This window comes from Micropterus salmoides, unplaced genomic scaffold, assembly GCF_014851395.1.
Source record: "Micropterus salmoides isolate LMB-PRFRI ecotype aquatic unplaced genomic scaffold, ASM1485139v1 Ms_hic_scaffold_3664, whole genome shotgun sequence".
NCBI classification, from domain to species: Eukaryota; Metazoa; Chordata; class Actinopteri; order Centrarchiformes; family Centrarchidae; genus Micropterus; species Micropterus salmoides.
This window is the reverse complement of record NW_024043000.1, coordinates 21,781-32,862: the sequence shown is the minus strand read 5'-3', so window position 1 is coordinate 32,862 and position 11,082 is coordinate 21,781. Positions and strand designations below refer to the sequence as shown.

The 11,082-nt window shown below is 37.8% G+C and overlaps 1 protein-coding gene across 2 annotated transcripts; it reads left to right on the top strand.

Moving 5' to 3' along the window:
* The first annotated feature begins 822 nt into the window (after positions 1 to 822).
* On the top strand, positions 823 to 6,711 carry LOC119884777 (DNA (cytosine-5)-methyltransferase 3A-like). Of its 2 annotated transcripts, none has more exons than XM_038695094.1 (7): positions 823 to 954; positions 1,530 to 1,620; positions 1,923 to 2,068; positions 2,466 to 2,551; positions 3,122 to 3,191; positions 3,296 to 3,414; positions 3,531 to 6,711. In XM_038695094.1, exons 1-7 carry the CDS (start codon positions 934 to 936, stop codon positions 3,670 to 3,672), a joined length of 675 nt encoding a protein of 224 aa, XP_038551022.1. In that variant the 5' UTR covers positions 823 to 933; the 3' UTR covers positions 3,673 to 6,711. The 2 variants fall into 2 exon arrangements, with proteins under 2 accessions (XP_038551022.1, XP_038551021.1); XM_038695093.1 differs by having other exon boundaries at positions 828 to 954; positions 1,920 to 2,068.
* The last annotated feature ends 4,371 nt before the right edge of the window (positions 6,712 to 11,082 follow it).

The following is an 11,082-nucleotide window of genomic DNA, read 5'->3' as shown; positions in this document are numbered from 1 at the left end:
ACTGGGCTGATAACTTTGTCTAGCAAACAACAGGCTTAAAACTAAATGTATTCACCAGAGAAAGTGAACAGCCGCTTCCTAAAAGCTTTTTCACTGGCGCTGGTAAATTTACACAGTGCCGTGGGTACCAGCCCTGAAGCATACTCGCACCAAACCTCCTTACTGCAGGTGTTGCATTTTGCTGTCTTTCTCTTTTTAGTGAAGCTAAGCCAAACTTTGGAGCATTTGCTGCGGGCTGCTATTGTCCATGACTGGAAACAGAAGTACGCTCTTCTTTAAGTCTTGTTGACGTAGCGTAAGAAAATGACGTGACGTTAGGTCGGCGTAGCAGCTCCTGGCAGATAAGAGACACTTGTGTGGACTGTAAAATGCTCCCTACATGTCAATCAGGAGCTGAAATATGCAGAAATCGAAAAATGCATGTGTCTTATCAAAAAGAAAATCCACAGTTCTTGGAAATTTGGTAACGGTTGCAACTTGGAAGCGGTCCTCCATACTCAACCCTACAAACATGAGAGTGGTATCAGTCTGCCTCTCAGAAAGAAAGCAAATAAGTGTATCATGACATTATAACACACAGCAAACAGAGGCTGGCCGCTGCAGTGACGTGGTTCACGACAGAGGACAAAGAGCAACTCCAACCTCTGTAAATCCCCTCAGGAAGCCTTTCATTTGTTAGTCATGCTGTGTGTGAGTGTCTGTGAGTGTGTGGGTTCACGGCGCTGTTATGTAAGAGATTAAGAGCACCTCCACCTCCACCTCCACCTCCTGTTTTTTTCTCTCTGTTCCTTAATTCCTAGTTCTTTCTCTCATCTCTCTTTCCCTCATTGTCCTCTGTAAAAGGACGGGGAAGGATGTGAATGGGTGAAAGAGAACAAAAGGAGCGAGCAGATGGTGGGTTAAAATAGTAACCTCATGCCTGTTGCTGGTTAAATGAATAAATTACATTTAGAGGTGAGTCAATTAATGGAAAAGTCAATCAACAAAACAACTGTTTTGTTTATTGAAAATCATTTCAGTCATTTTTTTAAAAGTTAAAATGCCCCAGAGTCAGTGGTTTGAGCTTCTTAAATATGAATATTTGCTGGTTGTCTTTGTTTTTTATGATGTTTAACTGAATATATAATATTTGTGTTTGCTCTATTGTTCAGACAAAACAACCAATCAGAAAATGTCAACTTGGGCTTTGCAAAGTTGCAATCGACATTTTGGACACTTTATGGAGTCTATCAGTCTTGAAAATAATCAACATATTAATGAAAACGATTGCTAGTTTCAGCCCTAATGATGTTTTTTACTTTACATCTACACTGAAGTAGAATTTAGGGAATAATTTTCCATCCTCATCATTGAATCAGCCGATATTGGATGATTCTTGGTCCTAAAATCTCACTGTTTTCTAGTAAAGATGTTGAGATTCATGACAACTAGGAAATCTGTCACTCAGTGAGTTGCACGTTGTTGTGTTGTTCATGCAGTAGCTGTCACTCCCTCAGTCTAACACTTGGTGGTGCTGTTGTCTCTCTCAGCTTCTGGAGTGGGGTCCCTTTGACCTGGTGATTGGAGGAAGTCCCTGCAACGACCTGTCAATTGTTAATCCAGCGAGGAAAGGCCTGTATGGTAAATATCTGCCAGAGGAAATAATTTCATTAACTGTGTTTTTAACTATTATTGTCATTTTTAATCAGGTGTGAGCAGGGAATGGATGTGGTGCATTAAAGTCTACTGAAACCTATAGTCATTTTGATTTCATTAATATGAATTTAGGTGAATACTTTTAGTTTCCCACAATCATGTGCTGTTTCTGATGCTTTACTTTTCTGTGGATACAATTCAAAGAAAAATACATTGATTTTGAGACTGAACTTAAGCAGGCTGATGATTTTTTTTTGGACTCTGATGGTGTTTTGATGCTCCAGAAGGCACAGGGAGGTTGTTCTTTGAGTTTTACCGTCTGCTGAGCGAGGCCAAGCCCAAAGAAGGAGAGGACCGGCCGTTCTTCTGGATGTTCGAGAACGTGGTGGCCATGGGCGTCAATGACAAAAGGGACATCTCACGCTTCCTGGAGGTGAGTTAGACCTTGTAGGCTGTTCATTTACAGCTGTTAAGCTCACTATAAACAGCTGCAGCTATCAAAAACATTAACAAGGACATCTGTGAATGAAAGATATTGCTTACAAAGGATGTAGTTCAAGACATCAAAGTAAAGGCTAATTTTAAACTTAAGCCCTACAACCATTTAAACGCTTAAACAGCTAATTGTTCGTTGTACACATATATTTCTGCTTAGGCATAGTGATTTCCCCTTTAATCCACTAGTAGTCATTTAGTTTCCTGTGAGAAACAACAATAAAGAATGATTAAAAAACAGTAAAAGCGCCTGAGAATCATTTTAAGCACTGTGTAAATAGGATTACCTCGAGTTTATGAGTAATCACTGTGTGTCTCTGTGTGTTTTTCTGCAGTGTAACCCTGTTATGATTGATGCTATCGAGGTTTCTGCTGCTCACCGTGCCCGATACTTCTGGGGAAACCTGCCAGGCATGAACAGGTAGGGGAAAAAAACGCTCAACTCAGAAAGTCCTAATTCTTTTCTCAAAGAAAAAACATGTAAACACTGAAGATTGGTGGATTTATGAGACTTTTCCATGGTTGTGCACATGTTCAAACAGCAGTGTCTAAGGCTAAAATAGTTGTATTTATAGCCCAGTCTCTCTTCAAGTTATTTGTGCTGTGCGTCACGTAGAAAAAGTTCAAGACAATTCAGCTACGGCAGCTCACTCTGAAAAGGGACACTTGCTACTGAACATTATGCTGCTGATCTGGGTGGTGATGGTGCAGTGGATAAGTGAGAGAGACCCGGTTCAATTCCCCACTGCGACACATCTACCATTGTGTCCCCGAGCAAGACACCAGGACACTTAACCCTTAGTTGTGCGACCTCTGACATAATTAACAATTGTAAGTTGCTTTGGATAAAAGCATCAGCTAAGTGAGGAAATGAAATTAATGCTCCCTGACAAAAGAAGAAAATCATGCGATTAATCGCACTTAAATTTTTAAATCGTTGCCAGCACTACTATATACAGTATATAAACATTATCAATCCTCTCTGTTTCAGGCCTCTGTGTGCCTCGGGTATGGACAAGCTGGAGCTGCAGGACTGTCTGGACCACGGCAGAGTTGCAAAGGTTTGATATCTACAGAACACGGAATAAAGTCAATGATGAGGATCTGTTGTTCTGCTGTTTTTTACTGGTCAGTTCTGTTTGACCGTGTATTTGTTGTTTCATAGTTTGGAAAGGTGCGCACCATCACTACCCGCTCCAATTCCATCAAACAAGGGAAGGATCAACACTTCCCTGTCCTGATGAACGGGAAGGAGGACATACTGTGGTGCACTGAGCTGGAGAGGTGAGCAGAAACACACACGCTGTTAAATGCAAACATTAAAACTTTTAAAATTAAATAAATGAGTCACGGACATGGGATGTGATTTAAATTTTGGCTGTGTATTCCTGACCCTGCAGGATCTTTGGTTTCCCTGTCCACTACACGGACGTGTCCAACATGGGTCGCGGTGCCAGACAGAGGCTCCTGGGCCGATCCTGGAGCGTCCCCGTCATCAGGCATCTGTTCGCACCACTGAAAGACTACTTTGCCTGTGAATAGACATCACCCTATCACCAGCGAACAACAATCCCTGTAGCTGGGAAAAGTGAAAGTAGCTGTTAGATGTCCAGTCCTGTCTGGATCCTGGCGATAATACACTGCAGCCTTAAAGACACATAACACACACTAACAAAGAGATACACGTACAGCATAGGTGAGCACCTTCGGCTGTGGTTTATCACTACCCCACAGTGTCAGAAAGAGAGGGAGGGTCAAAGGTCAGGTGTGCGATTCATGACCCTTCTGCCTTTTTTTTACGTTAACATTAAGCCTGTACAACGGATTTAATAGGAGTTTTCTTCTTTTTAAATGGCCATCGGAAGGCATTGTTTTTAAGTTGACAACACTTAGTAGTTGTAGAAAATAGAGAACAACATGGCACCGTCGGTACAACTTTTCAAGTGGCTCTGTATCAAACTTTTTTTTTTTTAGGAAGTGTTAAACATTTCAGAGGTCGCTCATCTCACCTCCGTCTAGCTGACGATTAAACAAGCAAGCTGCTCATACAGGCTGTTAACCTAAAGAAAAACACTTGAAAAGCTCACTTGAACCAAAGTCAGAAGATGGACGGTTGAAGTCCTGCTCAGTGTTTGGGTACCTGCTGTTCCACTAACCTCGGCCTGAATGGATTTTCTCCCAAAAAAAAAAGGGGTTGTTCTTCGGCCTGTCTAGAAAAGCTGAAACATGATACTGGAGTTTATGTCTCAATTTTAAGATAATAAACATGTATAATTGTGCTTGGTGATAAAAGATGAGCATCTGTTCATTTTAACCAAGATAACACTGATTATTTTGTTAGCATTCAACAACAACTACATATCCCATAATGCTAAGCTGCGGTGAAAGCTTTGTGGAAGCTGTAGCTGTTCAATGCTTACAAAAAAAGAATCAGTCTTTAGTTTGCTCATTTAGATTCAAATCTGGAAATAAAACCTTAACATGTTTGAGTTTTTCAAAAGACCACTGAAAGACGTCCTCTGTAAGAAAGTACATCCAGCCGTGGAAGCTAGTGGACCAAAAGCTAACCTGGAAATGAAGCAGGAGTTTGGTTTATATCTAGATGGGTTCACATTCACAGTTTTTTGTTGTTTGTTGTAAGAAAAACAGTAATTTTACCTTTTGTCTTTTGCTTTGGGATGAGTTCATATGAAAAAAAAAATTGCTTCCTTTTAAAAAAAATAGAAAAGCATCTTTTACTGAAGATTATATAAAAATGTTTTTGTATAGATAGTGTGAAACTTTGAGTTATACTGTTATGTCACAGCGACGTCTCCCTGATAGCTACGTACAAATACTTGAAACAAGCCAATGCAAAAACAGAGATATAGAGAATGGGTTTTTTGGCTTTTGCCAACCTTTCCAGACAGCAAAGATTTAACAAGTGATGGCGTTTATCCTACTGTAGATGTTTAGATTTTATCTTTAAGAAATAAAATTGTTTTAGTTTACTGTAACAGCTGGTGATCCAGGTTAAAAGAAGTTCGTTTGAACCCAGGAAAGAGTGAGTGTCACTGTGTATAAATGTGGGTTTTACAACAAAACAAATGGTGGTAAACACTGGTGAACACGCAATCTCTTTTTGCAAACTAGCACTGACTACTTTTTGTTTAAGGGAGTTTTTTTAGTTTCCAAAACATCTAACATGGAGACTGTGATGAAAAATCATCTCTACGATGCTGGTTGATACGGTGCTTTGTTCCGCATGGTACAAATGCTTTGGGAAACAGTGTGTATAAATACACTAATTCTAAGTATTTGTGAGTATCCTCAAAGTGAGAACACAAAGAGTCTGAATGCACACATTTATTGCCAGAATTGTTTTCCTCACACCTCAAACACCAAGCTTTTGCAATAATGATTATTTTTAATACTCCTTAAGAAAGATAAAGATTGTTTATAGTCCACAGGTCTTTACCATTTCTGAATTATTATCTGACTGGATAGCAGGGGGTTTTTTTTGCCTGCAATTACATGTCAGACTGTATGCTTAAGCATTAGCATGTTCACCAGACAAGTATTTACTGGACAGTTTATTTTGGTACCAATTCTCTTGATGTGACCAACGGACCACGCCAAAAAAATCCTTTTGAAATACCTTTCTGTTCTGATAACTGGAAGATTTTTTTAAATGCTGTTGGCTGTCACCAAATCCTTCTAAACGGGCATTACCTCAGACAAAGGGGCAACTCCTCCTATAGGATCTGTGTTCTGTGAATATATACTGTAGCTTTCTGCTCCCATATGCCCAGTATATATAGAGAGAGCTTGCATTTTATCACTGGAACTTTTTTTTTACACAATGTTTTGCGTACTGTATTGATAGAAAGGTTTACAAGTGTTTTAACTCTGGTTCTACCAAGAACTAAATTTTTTTACACAAAAATGCACACGCCTTCTTAAAATAACTTTTCTTTGTTTAATGTTTAAATGGCCAGCTCATTTAGAAATGCAAGACTCCTCTATGGTGCTCAAAAGTGCCTCTTTTAGTTTTCCAGGTCGATTTTCAAGTCCTTTAAAAACCAAAAAGTAATTGTTTACATGCTTCATTAATACTGCTGAACTTGTTGAATGTTTTGTTTGAAAACAGTACGCAAAAATTCTAGTGTTTCTCTTTTCTTTTTGTAACTGCTCTTTTAAGACTTTTTATATGGAGAACACATACTATATATTAACACAGTATAAAGCTTGCTTGAAATTTGTAATGTTATAGCACGATATAGAGCATAATAATCAATAGATTTTTGATATGTTTTGTTATTTAGACCATTTGAGTGTGTATTTGTAGGTTTGAGTGTGAATAATAGCTGAGGACCTTTTTTAGTAGTATAACCTTTTTATGCTGTGTCTTTTATCAGAATTGCATTTTAGGAATTTTCTTTTTGCCTTTTTATGAATCTACAGTGCAAAAGCAATTCAAAGGAACAGATTGTGCTATTTTTATACTTTGATGTATTTTTTTTTTACATTTGTGTACTTCTTATAGCAACCTATATATATAATTTGTACTCAATAAAACGCAGCTTCGCTGCTGAAAACCACTGCCATGTGTCTGCGTGAAATGCTAATTAAGTTGTCTTTTGTTTGAATATTCCTCTCAGTGGCAAAATGTCTGTAAGGGTCAATGAGGTTCCAAATACATCTTGTTTTCAATAGTGGTTAACCCACTAATTATTTTTAGTGACCTTATTAATTGTTCAGTATGTAAAATCAGAACATAAATGACGGCTTTTCTGAGGAACTGTTGAAACTCCCCAAAAGTATTAAAAAATGCTTAGTAATTTTTGGAATTTTACATGATAAATAACCTTAATGGTTTATCAGTAATCAATATCTGCATTTTGTTTATCAGCTGGTCCATTAATTGTTTCAGTAGTATAATCATGAGATATATAGAAATTTTAAATGATGAAGGCACTTGCAAATGACAAGGTCATACAAAATGTAAACCACACTTTGGCGTTTACTGTATGGTTTAAAATGTAGGTGTGAGCAAAAACACAACTGTATATATATATATAAACACATATATTTATATGTTTATTTTTATTTACAGCAATAAGCAAAGAACAAAAAAATTAAAATAAAAACCTTGGAACAGACATCCTGTTATACATTAATTTGAATGAGATGGAAGACGAAAAGCTTTTTTCTTTAAATACCTTTGTGTCTAATCTGGTCGCCTCTCTGATCAAGTGAATTTATTCCACGAAAATGTAGCATGATGTGTAAAAAAGCGCTGCTGTCAAAGATTGCTTAATGAGACAGCCTGCCTCATCTGAGAATATGTGGGGGAAATGTTGAGGATTGAAGAGTTCTGAAAAATGTATTAAGCAGCAATTTTACAGTCAGCCTGGATGAAACAGCAAGACCTTGAAGTGAAGACAAAATCTTATTATCGTTATGTGCTCAGATGTTTGGATTCAAAATTAGGGAATTGTAGTGGCTGCAAGTGCTCTCAAGTCTGGATAAAGTAAGAAATCCTTTTCATCTAATGGTGTTAGAACCAAAAGAATTTGGGCAATGTGATGAAGATGGAAGAAATCTCCTTTAGTGGTAATAATGTGTTTTTCAACAACGGTGAAGAGTCATCCAAATTTTTGGAAAACTGGACCTGCCATCAAAGAAGAGGCAGTTGTTTGAATACATTTTTTTGCCCTAAACAAATTCTTGTTTAGATTGAGAAAGTTCTCAGGGAGTCATGTTTAAGTTAAACAAAATATAATCAGGATCTCCTGGCAGGAAAGGAATGTAAAATCTAAGTGCTGTTGGGATAGAAATTAAAGTCTTCAATTCACCCTCAATATGCTCTTTTTGTTTATGCTTGTTCTGTGTTATGTACATTGAGAGCAATGTAATCAGAATCAGAATCATTGCCAGGTATGTTTACACATACGAGGAATTTGACTCTGGATTGTAAAATGCTCACAATGTGCTTATTTATACAATAAGAATGAAACACAGGCTACAGTATAGAGAACACATATATACACACCATGAACAGAAAAAGACAGATTGAGACAATAGTGCCATGAGCAGAGTGCAAAAGATGCAGGAGAAAATTATTATTACCATTATTGTTATTATGTACATGTCGGAGGTGGATGTGATATACAGGTGCACAAACATACATGCATACATGTACACAGTGTGATGAGTACGAAGAACGCTGGAATAAATAAGTATAATGTGCAGGTGCTATTTACATGCGGTAGGTGGATTTGGTATCCAGTATATACAATATACAGTATGAACAGCTCTGAAATAGAGAATGATGAATATATACTAAGTGGTAGCCAGTAAACAGGTGACAGAGTTACTGGGTTATTGCACAGGAATGGTTGATGACATTGTGAGTCAGTCAGCTGTTCATCAGAGTGATGGCTTGTGCGAAGAAACTGTTTTTGAGTCTGTTGGTTTTGGCGTACAGTGCTCTGTAGCGCCTACCAGAGCGGAGAAGCTGGAACAGGTTGTGTCCGGGGTGAGATGGATCTGCAGTGATGTTTCCTGCCCTTTTCCTGACTCTGGAAATGTATAAATCCTGAATGGACGGCAGGTTGAAACCAATGATTTTTTCTGCACTATCTGTTAGTAGTAGTTAAAGTTGATGTTGGAGTTAAACTCCAGGTTGTTCGGACTGCACCAGTATACCAAATATCACATTCCCCTTATGTGTAGGCCTACACACACCTGGCCATTTAAGCTGATTCTGACAGTGTTGTGTGCTCAGTAATATCCGAATCAGAAACAGAATCTGAATCAGCTTTATTGCCAGGTATGTGTACACATACGGGGAATTTAACTCAGGATTATACATTGCTCACGATGTGCTTACTTGCTATACAATACAATAATAAAATCAGACACAGGCTACAGTAAAGAGAACACATATATACATACTATAAACAAAACAATATAGACAGATTGAGACAGTAGTGCTGATGGAGTGCAATGGATGCAAGAGTAAATTATTATTATTATTATGTACATGTCGGAGGTGGGTGAGATCCAGGTGCACATACACATAGGTGCATACATGTACACATTGTGATGGAGCATAGTGCAATTGTTGCCGGAATAAATAATTTTATGTGCTGGTATTATGTGTTTGATGTAAGTGGATTTTGTATACAGTATATACAATATGACAATATGAACAGCTCTGAATTATAAAACGAGAGAATGATGAATAAATAATAAATGGTAAGCAGTAAACAGGTGGCTGATTAGAGGCAGAGTTACTGGGTTATTGTACAGGAACTGTTCCTGACACTGTGAGTCAGAATATGAAGAACTAAAGAAAACATTGGCTACCTTCAATAGTTTCCGTGTAATTTAAGGCAAAACCAGAATTAAGAGGCTGTAATTAAGGAAGTAGCATTTTAGTACAACCTTGGATTGGAACTAAGTGAATGTTTTGAGCTGACTGCAACTACTCTAGTAAATAAGGAAATGGGTTTCTATAGTTATATACAACTACATCTTATGTGGTTTGATTATGACCTTGTCAAAGACAGGGCATGCAGCTGGAACAGTAAAGCAGTGATAATATGGAGAAGATCTCTGAGAAGTTTGGAGACGCCATTTTTCCAATCAATGAATTCCGCATTTTTTACCATTACTAAAAAAAATATTATCTACCACTGTCCTCATTTATTATAAAAGTATTTTTAATTCCTTTATTACACTTCACAACCAAACATATTTTCTTTCAGCAACATTAACGTTAACATATTGTAAATCGTTTGATAACCTTTAAGTTGTGCTTTTGGTGTAGATCGTTTTTTTTGTGTGTTTTTAAAGAAGACTTAAATAATTAAGATGTTTAAATATTGCGATTAAACACTCAAGTATAACAGTTTGAACAGCGCTGGGCATGTCGGCTAGCGGCTAATGCACTGGAGTAGACTAAAAGTTAAAAGCTACAAAAGCTAGTAGCCAGGAAATCTTGCTAACCGGCGTAACCTAACGTTACTTAGCTTAGCATGCTAACACTTTTGTACAATCGTGACATTCACACCGTAACGTTAGTTGTTAGCAAAGTGTACAAGTTGGCTGTTACGTGACGTTATTTTATAATCACTATCAGATTAATGAACGCATGGTGGTAATTTCGTGATATTTCTATTTACTTATATTACGTTGAATTGCCAAACAGTCCTCCCAAGAATAGCGAACTGGCGGGATGGTAACGTTAGCCCAGCCGGGAGCGAGGAAGGGGGGGTGGGTTTAGGGGTTCGGGGCGGAGGATCTGTCGAGTCTGGTACCGGTAGTTGAAACGACAAAGACGGGGTGAGTAGACGATGTTTTCTCAACCGTATTCTGAATATATTTGACAAAGATTTAGTTTATACAACATGAAGTTAGTTAACGCCACTACGTTATATTCGCGCTCTAAATCCGCCGTTTTCTACCGTTAAAGTCCGTTGGCTAGCTCACGTAAGTTAACGTTAATGTAGCGTTGTTTAGCTTGCGTTAACCGATGTAGCCGCATCGGCTTAACGTCTTTTCTATTTATTACAACGTTAACTTAATTCGTTCCCCAAACATAGCAATCTAGCTAAATCGCGATTATTTAATATAAGATAAGCAAGATAGCGTATGTCTGCATTTAATTAGGTTGATTTAAACGTTTAGATGTTAACGTTTGTGGCTATCTTAACATTATGGTTACGTTAACATTAAGTTACTTGCGGACTGATTTGTACGTTTCGCAGCGAGCAATCTCCAATAACGTTACCTCACCAATTATCACAAAGTTTAACGTTAGTTCATAACTTTTATAAAAGTTATTTTAAAGTGCCTAATCTTTAAAGCGTGATTCGGCCGCTCTATTGTGCACATGGATAGGGAACGTAAAGCTGTCGTTTCATTGTTTACGTGGGTTCGTTATTGTTTGGGCTCAACATCGCC

Bases quoted from the DNA above. Each gene is read 5' to 3' on its own strand.
- LOC119884777 (XM_038695093.1), top strand. From the start codon at position 934: ATGAATAAATTACATTTAGAG. The intron at 955-1,529 runs GTGAGTCAATTA...TGTCTCTCTCAG, and splicing joins TGAATAAATTACATTTAGAG to CTTCTGGAGTGGGGTCCCTT. The intron at 1,621-1,919 runs GTAAATATCTGC...TTGATGCTCCAG, and splicing joins AGCGAGGAAAGGCCTGTATG to AAGGCACAGGGAGGTTGTTC.